This window comes from Epinephelus moara, chromosome 19, assembly GCF_006386435.1.
Source record: "Epinephelus moara isolate mb chromosome 19, YSFRI_EMoa_1.0, whole genome shotgun sequence".
Taxonomy (NCBI): domain Eukaryota; kingdom Metazoa; phylum Chordata; class Actinopteri; order Perciformes; family Serranidae; genus Epinephelus; species Epinephelus moara.
Genome location: NC_065524.1, coordinates 21,201,522 through 21,219,364, shown reverse-complemented (window position 1 = coordinate 21,219,364; position 17,843 = coordinate 21,201,522). Strand labels below are relative to the sequence as shown.

The 17,843-nt window shown below is 41.7% G+C and overlaps 2 protein-coding genes across 3 annotated transcripts in view; both read right to left on the bottom strand.

Annotated features, from left to right (window-relative positions):
* The window catches only part of loxl4 (lysyl oxidase-like 4), a 29,898-nt gene extending 27,938 nt beyond the window's left edge, over positions 1-1,960 (bottom strand). Inside the window, exons 1-2 of the mRNA XM_050071216.1 lie at positions 1,872-1,960; positions 414-757 (exon numbers count right to left, since the gene is read on the bottom strand). Of these exons, the coding sequence (XP_049927173.1) occupies positions 414-726 (313 nt within the window). The 5' untranslated portion in view covers positions 727-757; positions 1,872-1,960. The remainder of the gene's footprint in view (positions 1-413; positions 758-1,871) is intronic.
* Positions 1,961-5,824: 3,864 nt separating this feature from the next.
* zgc:123010 (uncharacterized protein LOC641500 homolog) lies at positions 5,825-16,083 on the bottom strand. 2 transcript variants are annotated; one of them, XM_050071596.1, is made up of 16 exons: positions 15,899-16,083; positions 13,412-13,491; positions 13,240-13,320; positions 13,061-13,117; positions 12,766-12,972; positions 12,477-12,590; positions 11,291-11,336; positions 10,995-11,085; positions 10,763-10,904; positions 10,274-10,378; positions 9,976-10,069; positions 9,840-9,873; positions 9,617-9,694; positions 9,304-9,406; positions 9,084-9,205; positions 5,825-8,962 (listed from the first exon to the last, which is right to left on the bottom strand). In XM_050071596.1, the coding sequence occupies exons 1-16, from the start codon at positions 15,954-15,956 to the stop codon at positions 8,827-8,829; spliced, it is 1,548 nt and encodes a 515-aa protein (XP_049927553.1). In that variant the 5' UTR covers positions 15,957-16,083; the 3' UTR covers positions 5,825-8,826. The 2 variants fall into 2 exon arrangements, with proteins under 2 accessions (XP_049927553.1, XP_049927554.1); XM_050071597.1 differs by having other exon boundaries at positions 9,617-9,691.
* Between the last annotated feature and the right edge of the window lie 1,760 nt (positions 16,084-17,843).

Below are 17,843 nucleotides of genomic sequence, written 5' to 3'. Positions count from 1 at the left end.
CGTTCATATCATGGAGAGTTTTATTAGTAAACTATAACTGTAAAATGAAAGGATGCCTCCTAGCCTTAACTTGCAAAATGTCAAATGTATATTAACACTACCGATCAGGAAGAGACTCAAAATGACTACAGAGACACAAAACTGCAAAAAAGGCACAAAATTACATCAGAGAGACACAATATGACCACAAGAAGATGTTTAACAACTACAAAGAGACACAAAACCACCACAAAGTCTGTGTCTTGCTCCTCTGTAGGAGAGGTGGTGGGGCCCTTTGCTTATCTGTGCCCAGGGGCCTACTGTCTCATAATCCACCCATGGCTCTGGCCTATGACAAAATGGAGGCATTTGACCATTCCTCAGTAAAATTATCATGTGGCTTAACTGTAATTTGTCACAGGAAGTGCTCTCACCCACTCCCTCTCCATACTTGGCGCTGTGTGCCCACGTCACACCGCTCTGGAAGCCCAGCTCTCGGCACACCACGTTGGCCAGCTTGATGTCCACTTCATCGTCGCAGACGGTCCCCCACGTGTTGTTGTGCAGCACCTCCACGCGCCCTTCGTGCGGCTCTCGCGCGTAGTTGCTCGCCAAACGCACCTTGGCGGCTGGTGCGCGCGGCGCCCTGCGCTGAGAGGACGTGGTCCGGCGGGGTTCAGCGCGTGCGGGGCAGGAGAGGGACAGCAGGAGGAGGAGGAGGGAGCTCAAGCAGAGGGTGCGGGTCATCGTGACAGAGAGGAGGGGGTCTGCAGGTAGGCTGAAGGTTGAAACACAATATTATTTAATTTATTCTACAACTTATTTTATTCATTTATTAAACTGAGCAGTGGAGTCATTTAACTGTGTTGTCAATTAAGCAGTCAGTTTAAAGCTACAGGCTAATTTCACTGTAATGAGAAACATCTATCATCTCTTTAAGATACACCCTTAAACTTCTACAACTGTGCGTAAAGAGTAATTCCCTTTAACACAAGCAGCCAGTCTGGTTATTAAACGGACCAACGGTGACATCCTCTGGACAAAATAGTTCAGGTAGTCTCCTCAATGGCAGAATACAGCCATGAAATGAATGATGCTGCTCACAGTCACAGAAATAAAACTTGCTTTGTAGTCCCACATTTGATTTAACTCACTGGTGCAGCATCAATTTTTGCAGTGATGCAATCCAAGCCAAAACGCATAAAATGAATACTTTTCACTCATGTCAAACATAGGCATATAATTAGAGATACACCAGCCTCACTTTTGTATTGCAACTCACGTGAATAAACATCCCCCAGGGCTAACTAACCAGACAAAAAACATGGGGCAGGTTTTAACTGGAGGTTAACAAGTGTCACAGCCAAACAAGAACGCAGTGGTGGAGACAGACACTGAAAAGCATTAAATCACTGCACGCCACAGAACAACACTGAGCACAAAATACACAAAATCTGTTTTTCTGACTGTGACGGTAAAATTACAAAGGGACAAACCAACAACAAACAAACAGATTTTTCAGACTGGACTCATAAATCATAGTGGAAAAAACACATCTTTTACTGTGTAAATCATCTATATCTCTTTTTATTGCTTAATTATTCAGAGTAGGAGCAAAATTAAAAACAAATATTTCCTTTAAATGTTGTAACTTTGGCAGTATAACAACCATGCTGACTTTTAAAATGTATCTAGTTATCTAGTTAAAGTAAAGAATCAAGAAATGAGAGAAGCATCTCATCCCTTAAAACACCTGTTACACTTGCACTCAGATGCTAATGTACTAAAATAAAACAGTAAATAAATATAACTTACAAATCAAGTGGAAATAAATCAATATTCTTTACTAAGAAAAAATGTAAAAGGAGAAGGTAAGGTGAAAGTTCACTCACCTGGCAGGCAGCAAATGTTTGCAGTGGTGGACGTCACAGGCTAGGGGAGAGTGACTGAGTGAAGGAGTGTGCCTACTAAATGCTCTCCTCAGTCAATCCTCCCTTCTGCCCTCCTTCTCCCTATATCCCTCCCTCCCTCCCTCCTCCTGCTCTCTCTTTCCCTCTTGGTATCTTTCTCCCATATAGAAGTCAGTCAGATGCTCAAACGCAAAGCTGGTTTATTGGATTGCAACCGAATTGTCTGCATATGAAATCTAAAAACATCAAAGTAGTGATGATGAGGATTTGTCATTTTAACTTATTCTGTCTTTACTGACATTTATGTGAGTGTGGGTGAATGATAAAAAATAAAGATAAAAAATCTGATGGTGAATATTTCAGAAATGTATCTCAAGCAGCAACGCCTGTTTCACAATGGGTTATTTCGTAAACTCATTTTCATAATCAAATCAAGTGTTTCTCTCTGATTGGGCCTCTTCACTTTGACCCTCCCTGATAGGCTGAGGAAGCTTTACACAATTGCACGAGCAGAGCGTTACAAAACCTTTGGGTGTACGTGTGTGTAAATGTAACCAACAGGAAAGACTCTGGTTCCAGAATAGTTTCAAACATCAAGCCCCAAGTGTCTCAAAGAAGCTCCCTATACCACAGGGTAGATATTTCCTTGTTGAGATGGCCGCAAACCACCGGTTCTAAAATAGGCCTAGCCTCACCGTAGCCGTGGTGCACGTGACTGATGAGAATATACCATACCACCCCTGCCCAGGAGTGTGTTACTATAGTCTAACCTATCATCATGGCAGAGAGAGCATAAGGATTTGAGTCATGAGTGTAGATCCAGATTATAAAACTGAAGGGAAAAGTCCTGCCGGGGTCACTTCAGTGCTCGGGTCCAATTCAGGCTCCCTCCATATCCAGACGAAGGCCTTTCTGCATGTTTGACACTTGTTTATTTATTTTTTGAGTCATTTCGGGAGGATTTGGGATGAATTTAGCAACATGGAAATTTTGGGCCTCGGGCTGTTGTGTTGATAAACTGTATTCCAGGTTTTAAGTAAACCTCAGCGGGCACCTTTTTCAGGAACCAAAGTTTATTCATAGACATGAAGAATTACAATCATGACAGGGGGGGTAGGGACTGAAACATCAACCAAGACCGTAAAAAACACTTCCTCGTATGCAGAGCACCAACAGGGTGAAAAAAAAAAATCATACGTTACATTATGTGTGTATTTGTGTGCGCACGTGTAAACTTTGAAGCTGTAATTGAGATGTTTGTGTGTGCAAGTGATGGTGTGACTGGGTGGCAGGATGGTGGTCCCTCCCTGGCTGGTAAACCTAGAACAGGAAGAGCAGACCCCCTATTAGCAGGGCCAAATCAGAGGGATCTCCAAGGCCGACAGGGAGAGGAAAGAGAGATGTAAAAGAAAAAAAAACAGAAAGGAAACGGAGGGTGTTCAGGTTAAAAATATAAGTATTGCTGTGTTTAACATTCTTCTATTATAACTTGTGCGGCACTGTTGCATATCAGACTAATTAAACTAGACCAGACAGGTGTCCCTGCCTGTGTGCCAATACTTAACAGCTCAGTGGGTGTGTGTATGTGCCAGTGAGAGTGCATTACAGGGCTCTCGGAGGGCTCACAGGGTAAGAGTATCTGAGCGAAGCAGCTCTCTGTGGCAGAATGCTCTCTCTCTCTCCCTCCACCTCTCTAATTACGCCGACCGAGCCGGCTCTGCCCTTACCCACAATCTGTGGAGGCATGAAATAAATACATGCTCTCCAACAATAAACAAGTGCCTTTTCAAACGACAGCACCTCCTCATGCTCACCCCCACTGCCGTCTCTCTAGGCTTTCATAATGCTTTTACTGCGAGCATGTAGGCACATACTGGATGGAGGATATGCTGTGCAGGTTATAGTGCAGAGAGCTGTACATAGATTTCATTAGATCTTGTGTCAAAGGCCATCTTTGCCATAATCCCAAGGTGTGCAAAAATTTGTCTATGAGGTAAATTTTTTTAGAAAATTGGACTTAAATTTAGTGTTAGCATGCTAGCACCCATTTAAATCTGATAAGGGCTAAAAAATCCTTAGCAGATATAGTTTTCCCTTTTTAAAGCGCATATATGCAATTTTAAAGGACTGCACTTTTACAGAGTCAAGGGAATTTAATTCAAAATAAAAAAAATAAATAAAATCAAAGCAGCAGAAGCCTCCATATCCTGATTTTAGCCCCTCATATGAATCAAGCTCCAGAAACACGCTATAATGCAACTCATTTCAATGCAACATTTCATTACACCACCTACGGATCTCTATGGTTAACCATTAATCAGTTAACTGCCAAGATTATTTTTGACCTGTTACGCATGTTGGTCAATAGATTAATTTTACTACTGAGTTTACTACACTGTGCATCACCCGGCTCTGGTGGGAGGTAGCAAGCAGCAGTGCTCATTTGGCAATAGCTGCCAGTAACACTGTCCCAACCCAACAATGTGCTGTGGAAACATGGCGGCCACCCTCCGGTCTCCCTGAGCTCAATTTTGAGTCCTTAACCCCCTTTCTATGTCATCACTGTTGGCTCTTTTAGCACCATTCGCTCTCTTAGCATGGTGCTAACATAGGTAGCAATTTTAAATTAGTTTTGCGGCTCAAAATGAAGCCGCTTATTCAGGAAGAGACTGGGGAGTGGCCACCATGTTTCCACAGCACCAGCGTCACCATTACCAGCAATAATTGCGAATAAGTGGCACTGCTCATGAGCTCCCACCCAATTCGAGTTGTGTACAGTGCAGTACAGAGTGGTCGAGGCTAGCTAACCAGTAGAGGCCAGAGGTTGGGCAGTGAGCACTCAGTTTTCACATGTCAACACAGCTTAGTGGCTGTCTATAAGCAAAGCCAACTTAAAATAAAACATAAGGCAAGACATTTACAATACAAACCAATAAAGCACCACTTCTAAATGGAAAACAGTAGGCTAAACACTTTAAAATGTGAAGCTAAAGTTCACTGAGTTAATGGAGCACTGAACTGAAAGGACAGGCCTCTTGTTTTTCCTGTCATTTTGCATATTTGTCTTTAACATTAACCAATAAGTTACCGGTTTGTAGGTGCTGGGCTATTGTATGCACAATTAACCAAAACTGACACTCCTAACACCGCCCCTGCCTCCTGTGTAGAGGCACACTTCTTTCAAACCCCACACCTCTCGTCTGTAACGCAGGCTTTCTTTGACTAACTGTCATGTGAAAATCTGTGGAGTGCCCCTTTAATTTTGCAGCATCATGCACTCTTACACTCGCATGGACTTCACATGCATTCACAGGTGGCAGCATGCTTCAGTGACTCTCTATTCAAGATGTCACTTGTGGGATAATGGTCGCTTTTCCCACAAGTTCTCAGCAGTGTTAGTCATGTCTCCATCTCCCACTGGTCTGGGTGGTTACAGATTCCCTAATGCATCTTTCATGCTGGCCACACAAGTGTCTTTACTAGTGATGACAGGGTTACCATATTCCCCCCACACTACCCAGACCTCTTTACTTGTTCGGGGTTGTGAGCATCAGGAATGACTTAGAGAAACGTCGCGGTTCCTGGAGATCAAAAAAAGATGAATGTCTATGCATTGCATAGGCTGGTTAAGTTGGTGACATAGTTCAATGCAAACCTTTTATGTGCAACATTGCCGCCTTGTGGAAGGCAGGAACAACACACACTGCCAGAAAATTATTAGCAGAATAACTGCATTTATCTGACATTTCTTCCCCAGTTTGTGTATTACCCATGCAGAGACTCAGAAATAGGTGGTTCAAATACATTTATTAAATATAAAAGACTCTTTTTTGCAGTGCAGTAACGATGATACAAAATATTTGGAAGATTAACAGGATTGCAGTGCTCTGGTTATCAAAGTGTACACCATAATTAAAAATGCATTTTCCGTTATCAAAGTGTACACCATAATTAAAAATGCATTTTCCTTAAATAGTTTGAAACAAGGTTAAAAAAAAAAAAAAAAAAAAAAAAGACTAAAAACATACCAAATAGCAAAAATTAAAACCAGGGAAATCTTTTGTCCAAGTTTGAAATATCCACAAGATGACATCAAAGTATGCCATGGTATCATCCAAAGCATTTTATTAGTCTGCAAAACTAAATGCACTGTGCAACCATAATTAACAGCACCAGTCACAGAAGAAACGACCAAGTTTGTTTAATCAACAAGTGCAGTCATCTTACGGTTTGGTGTCCAATTCCTTTTTCACAAGTTTTAGCCACAAGACAGAAAGTAAATACGAGAAAAGCAGAAGTGCAGCATGTGACCGTGTTTGCACCCAAAGGTTCTTTATAATGCTTGCCCTTTTAAAGCCAGAAAGAAACAGAAGCGGGAACTTAGAGAAATACTACAAGACCAGTAAATGGGAAGCTGTAATCAGCTCTCAAGTTCTGCTGTAAAAAAGAGAAATAGAAAAAAATCAGTATAAATAGGAAAATAAATACTCTCACGATGCTGTGCGTAGTTTACTAGTGAATGTAGTGTGGACTTAAACCAGGTGTGGTAGCTGTAATTGTTATCTAGTGGATAATACAGAAACATGCTAATGGGTTTTAAATGCTGTCTAGTGTTGAAAGTCATGAAAGAACAAGGTTGTGTTCAGTGCAGAGCCGTCAGATGAAGCAGTCTTTGGTTCACTGAAATACTGAAATGGACGCCCTAAGGTCAAAAACACTGCTTTTAAAGATTTAAAATCTCTGTGAGTGGATTATGTTTCACATGTGGCCATGAATGTGTGCACATGACTGAACATGATGTTTTGTAAGGCACTGTCCTGTACAATCTAAGTGTTTATCAATGACATCACCATGGCACACACATTAACGACCTATGCTACTTCTGCCAGAAGTGCTGGGTGTGTGTGCGTGTGTGTGTGTGTGTGTGTGTGTTGGACACAGAGCTAACAATCAAGTCGGCACTTTTCTTTTGCATAGACATAAAGCACTGTGATGTGTACTATGCAAAGGTGTATCTAATGCTGAGATAAAAACGTATAAGGGTTATTCATTTGCACTGGGCACAGACCAGAGGCTCAACTAGCTCTCCTGTAGTCCCCAAAAAAGGAAGAAGTCTGGAGAATGAAAAACTTCACACCTGACATTTCATGCAATCCAATTAAACAAAACCAAAAACTATGGCCTACAGTTGAGTTGAAATAATACCTCTCTGATACAGTATCACTAAAAAATGAACACTACAGCCTTCATAAAGGTATGTATTCTTCTGGATTGCATAAAACTGTCAGGTGTTTCTATTAATTCTTCCACGCCCTACCATAACTTGTCACGACAACTGAATGAAATGTGTGTATTTACTCTTTCAACAACAGGGCAGCCATCAGATAGCGTGAAATACACCTAATCCAGGCATTAACAGATTCAATCTGAAATCCCTCGAGCCAAATTTGGGGGTTCTTATTTGTATTTACCCATTTACGATGATCGTAACTAAGGCTACATAGCACAGTATAAAGGCACCTCTCTGGGTCTCTGTAGCTTATTGGCTAAAAGAAACCTCTTCTGCATAGGGGAGGTACTGAAATGTCAAGTGTATCTGTTGGCAAGTCTTTGGTCTCGTGGACAATGCGCTGATACTGGAAAAGGAACAAAGAGAGGGAAACGGAGCCCCAGACTAAACCGCAGACTGATGTCAACAGTTGTGGGCTATGGATTAAAAAAATCAGGTTCACAAACTGCAAGTTAAGAGAATACTTCACCTGCAAAATGACCATTTGTATAGCGATTATTCACTGTGTGTTACCTTGAATATTAAGATAACTTTTCCCCCATCCTTCCACGATGAACGGAGAATCATCGGGGACCACATTTAACAACAGCAAACTGTATCAAAACATCAGTTCACATGCTGTCACAAGACTTGTGCAGTATAATCCAAGTCCCATTTATCCAGTCGTATGCTCATTTGTGTGTATGCTCAAAATCACTATTTTTGTCAGTGGAGTCTGGCTTTGATGAGAGCATAGATAGAGTTTCACTTTGAGCTCAGTTCCCCATCGGAAAGTGCCCTCTGTTTGGTAAGTACTGAGCAGACAACTGGATAAATGAGAATTGGATTATGCTGCACTAGTTATGTAAGAGTTCATAAACAGATGTTTTGATACAGAGATGACAGAACAGATGTGTTGTGTTTCGTTAGACGTGGTCCCCATGTGCTCTTCAAATACTGTGGATGCATGCGAGTAAAGCAAAGTCTTCTTCTCGAGTTCAAGGTAACATGCCATGAGCAGCTGATACACCAACGGTCATTTTGGGAGTGAAGCATTTCTTTAAAGTGTTGGCTGAGTACTTGTACTTTAAAAATAGGGAGGAACATTTGATTTGTGATGTTTCTAAAGAAGGAAGGTCCCCAGGTTCATCACCGAAGAACCTTGGCCTGAAAAATCCAGAGTCCTTTCATTACTGCTGGGCATGACAGAGCCATTACTTTTTTTCCCATTGTGGACCAAAGCAGTTTCACTTCCTCCTTATGTTGTATGCCTGTGAGGTTAGGTTGTACTGTATCCCTTAAAGCTGGAATAGGTCACCATGTGCCACGACGGGCTGCAAATGTGAAGGTTTTCATTAGAAACAAAGGCTACACCAGGTCATTCTGTTGCTCCTGTCTGGTTAACATTGTACCATTGAGCAATATCATTGAGTACAGTCTTTAGTTGAAATAACAACCATCACACTCCCAGTCCTTTGTGACACATGTGTGACCATCCCTGCCTTCGAGCCTTTGAGTGCTGGCTCTGATCCTTTGACTATACTGGTCCATTCTGCTACAGTAAATATTTTAAGCCCAGAGAACCTGGTCCAGTAAGTACCAGCTCCTGTGGCTCAGTCTGTGCATCCCAGTTTCCCGCACACTACTGAGGCAGAGAGTAAACTGAGTTCAAGGCTGCCAGGGCTTCCTGTCCTTGCCTTTCTGATCAGGAATGTGTTTGTAGCGACATTTGTCCCCAAAATGGCAGCCGGTGGTTCTCCAGAAGTAACACTCGTCTCCGTTCACTGGGCCACGTCGTCGAGGTCTGGGCAGAGAGGAAAATGACATAGAGACAAAAGACACAAACAAAGAACTTTAATTATAAAAGTGGTTCAAACTGTAGTCTTATTGTGTGATTTCAGTTACTGAGAAAGTTGACGTCTTACCCAGCAGCTGCGCCTGCCTGCTGTGTGACAGGGAGACAGGTCTTAAGTGGAATGGGAAGGACCCTCTGAGTGCGACGGTCAGGATAGCGCACCACTAAACGTGTGTTCTCAATACAATAACCCTGTGAGAAGAAGCACATAGCAACTTTTAGTCCATAACTACCTTTAAAGACAGGTTTAAAGAACAAGATTGAAAGAGAGCAACCAAATAGGTGCTCACATTTAGTTTCTCCATGGCACGGGCTGCCATGTTTGCATTCTTGAAGTTGACAAAGGCACAGAATCTCTCATGCAGAACACGGATACTCTCGATCTCACCATACCTACAATGCAAAGAAAACAACAGACAAGTCAATAGCCACCTAGGTTATATATTAAATGGATGTGTTTCTGTTTAAAAAGGTCCACTCTCAAGTGTTTGCTCAAATGTCTTTCAAATTATTAAATAAGGAATAAGACATTGTACTTATATAAAGTGATTCCAAGTCATGAATTAGGTTAGTATCAAATACTGTACTGAACTATGGTCATACATTTTAAAAAGGTCCCATAGGTGTTTCTCAGTTAGCTCAGTGGTCACATTTCCCACCCACAGAGATGGGCAAGGGCTTCTGAAAGAAAGACAAAGAGAAGGAATGTTACTGACATTAATAAAACCACAGGTCAGATACATGATTTGTTGAAACTTGAAGGTGTTACAACCTCTAAAAGGAAAAACTGACCCCTAGCTTTGATTAGACAAAAACTGTCACCTACCCTGGCTGCACAACGGATGAGTCTTGGCTGCCAGCTGCAAAACAAAAAGAGTGTCATCAATAGAAGAAATGCCTGCAGGGTTTTAACATGTAGAAAATGCAGCCCCTTTCTATAAAACATGTGCATGTGATCTTACCCCTGGCAGCATCAGAACAAGATGCCAGAACAGCCTGTACAGTTGTAAATTTCTCCAGCAGTAGGACACTTTGCACTTCTTCAACACCAAGCTCCTGAGGATAGGATAGAAAAAAGTGAATAACCAATCATGAAAATATAATGAAAGGAATTCAGTTTTAAATGAAGGTGACTATTTCAATCAAGAAGAAAATGTTGCTTCTAAAGAGAAAATCTCAGAGGAAGCTCTAGTTATTTTCACTCATAGCTACCAAGCTTACAGGAAACACTTTCACTGACGTGTTTGCAGGTGCATTTACCATTAACTGCAGCACTTTGCAATTAAAAAGGTCATTGACGGCCTCCTCACAGTCTTTGTCGAGTTTCAGCACCTGCTCCATGGCCTTCTCCGCCTCACTGTACCGCTGAACACAAAGACCAACAGAAAATTAGTAAAGACAGTAATCTTAGTAAGCTGGTAATCTTATCACACTATGGCACATTTTTTCTTCATTGAGACAAATAAAGTATAACAACATTCAACATGATGCACACATACATATCTGGGGGTCACATAACCATGTCTAAACCTCCCTCTGGCCACCAAACTAGACTCACTATGTTATTCCCCCATATAAATACCATAACATATACACATCTACGATACATTAACACACCCCTACACATCCACACAAATGAAGTAATACATAAACTATGCCAGCAGGTGCTGACACACTCATACACATGCATTAGATCAGAGTATGTGCAGCACGTGCTTCTTTGCTTACATGCTACGCCCATGCACCCACCTTCATGCCCATGAGAGCACTGCCCTTGCGGAAGTGTCCTTTGGGCCAGTCTGGGGCCATTTGAATGGAGCGTTCAGCATCGGCCAGGGCCTGAGGGTACTGCTCCAAACAGTAATAGCAATACGAACGATTCCCAAAGAACCTGCGGGACGTAATTTAATGTTAAAGGAACATTATCTAAAATGTACATACTCCCTTTGTGACAAACTAGCCATGAACACAAACGGTATACCTATAATCCTTTGGATCACATCTGATGGCTTCTGTAAACATGCTGACAGCTTGTGCGTACTGCCCCTCTTGCACCAGCTTTATGCCTTTTTCTGCAAGAAAAGGAAAAAATGCTTGTAAATTATTCTCTGGTGAGTCAGCGGCCCAAGACCTCGACTGACCGCAACGCTGCATGCTGACATGCTTGCACAAAGGAATGTGTAATCAATCATTTCCTTGACGGTTTTGTATCTTTTCCAATGAATAACCTATTAAAAGGTTGGTCGTGTACCCTGCTATGCAGAAACAATGCCTTACCTGTCAGTGACGCACTTTTCTTGGTCATGGTGTCAGTTCCATTTGTCTGTAAGAAAAATATTTTAATATGTTCATGTTCACAGTTGTGGAAATTTACCTAATAAGTTCTGAATGTTCTCAACAGGAATGGCTCTGATTTGATTTGCCTTTTCAAATCAGATGCATAAAACAGGCTTACATACATTTACTTATCTAGAATGAACATGTGCATATATATATATAAGAAACAGCTTTTAGGATTTTCTCGCAGCTAGTTTAGTGTTTTTGTTTCATGCATCTACTTTTTTTTGTCATTAACGGATGCCGATATAGGCTGCTGTAAGAGCTAAAGCAATTCATTAGCCTAATTCAAGACATAAATGACCAGTGTCTAAGCTTCATCCTACAGCTGATTTACAGCAGGTCAACACGTACACATAATAACAACTGTTGTAAAGACTTGCATGGTCCAGAGTCCACTTTTCACACATATCAGACTTTGGAACTGCCAGAGGAACACACTGCTGCCACAAGAAAAATAGTGCACAGCAGAGTCCTGCATGAGTCTGACTTTCAAGACCTGTGACATGCAATACCCCAACCCACACATTAGTTACCCTACCCGAACCACCAACACATGACGTACTTCCAACTCAAAACTGCAAATCCTTTAATAACCATGTGCTGTTCAAATGTTTCAGTTCGGCAGCGTGTTTAAAGTGATCATTTGGGGACATTTTATACACCTTAAACAAAGATTTTATATTCTGAAATGAAGCTAATTCAGGAAATGCAAATTAAGTGAATATTTTTTGCTTGTCCTTAAAATATTGAGCAGCACATCGCCACAGTTAACGTCCCTGTTAGTAACGCACCTGATAGACAGAGCCGACACACAAAGTCAGCAGCCAGACTCTGGTGTACAGCTATGACGTTAGCTCTTACTGTACCTCCTCATCTTACATTATGTGTTAGCATTCATCCACCTCTCTCTCGGCCTTGTACTGTACTTGAAAAATAGTGAGGACCAATGACTTGTGATGGAAGGTCCCCAGAATGATCACTACAGAACCTTGGTCTGAAAAATCCATACCGAGTCGTTTTATTACCGCTGCACACGAGTGCTGCCACAAGAAAAACTGCACAGTTATGACAGGGGCTCTTGCTATAACTCCTCATCTTACATTATGTATCAGCATTCATTCACCTCTCTCCTGGCCTCGTTCTCCTTGTTTTCTTTGGACTTGCGACCCGATCCTTTGGGTTTGATATGGCTAGCAGCATTAGCAAAGAAGGCACTGCTCACGTCCCACTCTGGCTCCTGTGAAACACAGAAAGTAAGACATTGGTGTTCAGTCATGTGCCATCCAGGCCTACAAATACTACCCCAAAACGATTCATTGACTTAGACTAGAGATGTAAATGTTAAACTAAAACCTGCAACTCTTGAGACAGAGGATTCATACATGCATCCAACTCCAGTATAGTGACCCTACCTCCTCAGCAGATCTGGTGTGGCTCTTCTGTTGTCCTTTGATTCCCGCGGAAGTCATGACTGGAGTGGAGACCTGTGAGGCAGCTGACTTTGCCTCTTTTTTCTCCTCCTTTTGCACTTCTTGTTTCTCCTCCTCAGCACCAACTTCTGCCTCTGACTCACTCTCATCCAGTTCAGACTCAGCACCGCCGTCCTCGTCTTCATCATCCTAATGTGAACAACCATATGAACATCCTGTTAGTCGCAGTAAAGGCAAATGTAGAGTGCATTCCTTGAAGGAATAATGTGGTAATTACCCGTTCAGCATTCTCGCTTTGCTTAACCTGCTCCTGCTTCTTACGTTTTCGACGGCGCTGAAACAGACGCAGCAAAATGCACAACTTAACCCATCATTCATAGCATGACAGACTTCATGTATATAACTGCAAGGAGGATCTTTAAGGAGCGTAAGAGTGTAGGAGTGATCTGTGCTCACCTTCCTCTTGGCTTTGCGTCGCTCTGCCCTCCGCCTGACCTTCTCCTCCTCACTTAGATCCTCCTCTCCATTTAATGCATCCTAAACAAACACACACAGTTGAATGCTGCACATTGCACCTTCACCCTCGCAGGCCTTACAGTGCCCTGTCAGTGTGACACCATTTGTTTACCTGTGACAAAGTGGCATCACTTGGATCAGGGGTTGCAGCGCCACAGTCCATCTGCTCCTCCTGCTGCTGGACAGGAGGGCCTGTTGGGAAACACACACTGTCTTCATTTTGTGGGAACCAGCAGAGCTCTAATCAAGACAATGGCTCTGGTTCTCAAAATGATACAGCATGCAGTCCGCACAGCAAGTATGGACATCGTGTACTGTTAGATAGTACTGTGTAGCGAGGTAGCCATCAGCTACACATGCCTGAATAATAACGCACGTCTACAAGCAGCTCAGTCGTCCTAAACTGAAAACCAAAAGAAATACTGGTTGTCTGGATGGCAAGTAAATATGTTCCTCCTTCCTCATTCCCATTCAAGTCTAACCACAATGACCTGTGATAACAAAATGCAAAACATTTAATGATGCTGGGTGGAGTACGGAAAGGTGATGTAATGCTTTCTTATAAAAAAAAAGAGCCAGAAAAGCTCAACAGGAGACAAAAATGCACAGTTGTTGATCCAAGTTGTTTCTTCTCGGTCTTATGAGAGGGCTGTTTGCTCTGAGTTTTCCACTGCCACAAGCCCAACATGCAACACACAGCTGCCTCCAGCATGGATGTTTGAGAACACGGTATCTTTTCTTAGACGCTTGGTTGGAAATGACATTGAAAACAACCACTGCCCTGAAGGTGGGATCTGTGTGTGTGTGTGTGTGTGTGTGTGTGTGTGTGTGTGTGTGTGTGTGTGTGTGTGTGTGTGTGTGTGTGTTGGGGAGGCACAGATCAGATCAAACCAGAAACCTGCAGCTGATTTAGGCCCAGTGGAAGCAGACAAATGAAAAGACAAAAGACAGCAAAAACACTGGAGCACGCAGGATTGTGTGTGGTGTCGGATTTCCATTCGTTCAGCAAAGGTTTCCAGAGCAGTGACAAATTCATACTTGGTCTGTGACTCATGTTGTGACTCGGGAGGCATTGATGAGAGTGATTGCAGCTCTCCGGCTCCTCAGTGCTGCTTCGCTCTTTAAACACGCTGCATTTCTTGTGGGAAAAAGATGACAAGCAGCTACTAGACTTCCTCATTCGGTCTCTGCATGGGTATTTTATAGGGTGCTGTGGCTCTGGTCAACACTTTAGACAGCGCTAGTCGATGCCTAAACCATTCCAGCACAAGTTTCACTGCCTTCAGTAAAGACTCTACCATCCCACCATCATGAGGAGCTAGTGTCTCTAAACATACCTAGAAAGTGGAAGGAATTTCAGCTGTCCATGTCTGGCTCACTACTCAAATGTCAAAAAAACAACCACTCCTAAAACTCCTGAATCAGGCTTTTTGTTAAATCTTAAGTATAAAGTAATGTCCTCCTTACAAATAAATGATCCAAGATCAGTGGACAAAAGCAACAAAAGCGTCTCTGTCTCTCGCCGTCAAGGAGACTGCTTAAATTAGCATTGAGATGAAAGGTGAGCTCTTTCCGCAGGAATGTAAAATAACAGTGTATCATCATGGACGGGATTTTTAACCTAGAAATCAGTTTCACAGGCTGAGCTTTTTCTTTCTTTGCACGGCATCACAGAGAAAGGGAGAAATAAAAGGAGAACATGACCTTATCGTTTGAAATAATCAGTATTGAATCAGGTGTCAGCAGTTTAAGTGATTTTGTAATCTGGCTGAAGACATTTACACAACAGTTTTATAGCTTTTATAACAGAGTGCATGTGGATGGAGCACAAGTCTCATTGGACAACCAAAATAGCCAGGCTGCTCTCTGATGTGAGTTATGTGGGATATAATCTGGGAATGTGACTTTAGGAACAGTGTAGACACACATTATGCAATCATGTTGATCATCATCAACACCAACTGTTGCTGAGCAGTCTCTGATGCAGTCAAGTCAGTAAACTAACCTGCTCTGCAGCTACAAGGAAACTAAACACACGGAGAAGCAAGAAGAGGAACAAAGTGCTGGCACATGACATATTTAATGACTCTTAACTTGATGCTCATCTAAATGTACAGCTGCGCCAGCTCTGGGCTGCACAGCTCCTACCACCTATCTGATGCATTGTTATCATACCAACATGTACCGGGTAATGTGTGTCTAATCTGTGCTAGTTTGGGCTCCTTACCCACTTCCCCTGCTATATAGGGCACTGAAAGTATTGTAAGGGTGTTATTGTTAGCGTCCTGGATGTAAAAGTCTGTGGAAGTGCGTTTTATCACAACAAATTTATGGCACCGACTGCGCAAACTTGGAAGTGGTGCAATCAAAGGGTGTAACACTGGCAAGAGGGGAACCTTCATTGTTTGACCAAGAACCCGGTATGAACTTCACGGTGGAGACAACGGCGAAATACTGCCACATATACACGCTTTAACACACCGCGTGTTGGACAGTGTCCACGGTTTCGGTGTCACACGCGTTTCCTTATCGCCTACGGGATCAATTTAACTTGTGGTTGAGTTTTAGAAAGTTTTGAAAAAGTGGGACGTTTTCTTACCGCTGCCGAGTCCCAACAGCCTGCATATGTCCCTGGTGAATTTCATGAGTGCGACCATCCAGCATTATCGTCTCGGATATCCCATAAAAAGTATTTTAACACATGTTTAGGGTCAGGGTGAACACGTTTGAAACATTGGGACAATCGATATCGAATCTGCGGGAATCTTTGGTGGTTGAGTCCACTTCCTGAGCGTCAAACGCCGACGTTGGGTCCACCCTGAGCGGCGTCTTAAAGGGACAGGACACCATTATTGATTATTGAACAGATCAGATCCTATCACAGTGAGTGAGTGAGTGAGTGAGTGAGTGAATGAGTCAGTGGCTCCTAACAAAAAATGACACTTAAATATATGCTTCCTATCTTTCATTAAGATTTAAAATAATATGAATAAAAATAATGACTTTACAATTAATTTGATGCACAGTTTGTTGTCATGCAATGATATAAGTAGTGCTGGCAAGATTACTTATGAAATGAAATAGTGTACAGATTACTAGTAACCCTTTTAAAAATATAATTTGGTAAGATGAGGTAATGGCCCAGTGGTAAGATGCCCCCACCCACTCATTTCCTCTTCTAACCAGTGGGCCTGTATGACACTAAGTTTACTCTCAGCACATGCATTGGATGGCTATGCTCTAGTGAATGGTGACAATTTATCTGATTTTTTTTCCCACTAATACCATTTTAGGGTAAACTCATCTATTTTTGTCACTGGAAAATAGTGATTCATGTATTTATATAAGGTGTACATAGAAACTTTGTTGTCACACTCGAGCAGTCACTGCTCCTTGGTTGGTTTGTTGGTTCATGCCTCATCATCCTGCACATGCTAAAATCATATCCAAATATTTTTTAAATTTTATAGCAATTGACTTTTTTCTTAAGGGGGCAATCTTCCTCCATCTAATCCTAAGTAATGTAACTATTTTACTGACTTTATCAAAGTAATGTAATGTATTACATTTGATTTCTTTTTGATTACTTTTCCAACAAATATTTTAAATTGGGCAATAAAGCTGAAAAATGTCCAGAAATAGGTTATGCCAAAAGAACACATTCCTGCATGGCAACAAGATGCAAGCAACAGAAGGAATGTTATATTCTACTGTAATTTTATTACATAGTTTATCTCAGCAGTTGTAACAGATTATAATTACATTTAATTTATAATTTAATTACATGTAGCTGGTTACTCTAGGCTATTACTGAATGGAGGTGGGACCAAGTCATTGTTTTGCAAAATACCAGTAAGTCTCAAGTCTTTGTACTCAAGTCTGCAGTCAGTATTGACAAGTCCCAACTCGTGTCCCAAGTGTTAAACAAGTCGTCATGTGCTCTTCACAAAACGTAATGCCATTTTAACAATAAATTTACCAAAAATCATGAATGCTTTTTTAAAATTGGTATTCATCTGTTAAAACAAGTTTGTTGGAAGTTGTTGCATCTTCTTCTGTAATTTTCAAACCGCATGTTTGGCATGCTGTGCTTAGTTTTTGTACGCAAACAAAATTATCTTTGATATCATGTCTTTCAACTGGTGCTCAGTAATGTAATGTTAATTCTTCCCGGCTCTCCTCTGCAACTTGAATGGATGATGTTGGAGTGGATGTTGGTTTAAAGCCAATATCAGCCAGTACAGATGACATCCCAATATTATCTTGCATCCCTAATAACAATAATGAAAAACTTTGATCAAACTGATATAAATGAAACCAGTCAATATCTTAAATGCCAGTCCCCTGAAAAGGAAGTCCTATAGCATAAATTGGAAGAATGGGCTGCATATGTGTTCTAGATAATCACTTTTTTTAAAAAAGGACACATGTAAGAGATTCATGACATTACAGCCTCCCCACAGACTGTAACAACACATCATAATATATCAGTAATAATAGCAAATAGCCTCTATAGCCATATGGCTTTATAAAAAAAAGAAAAA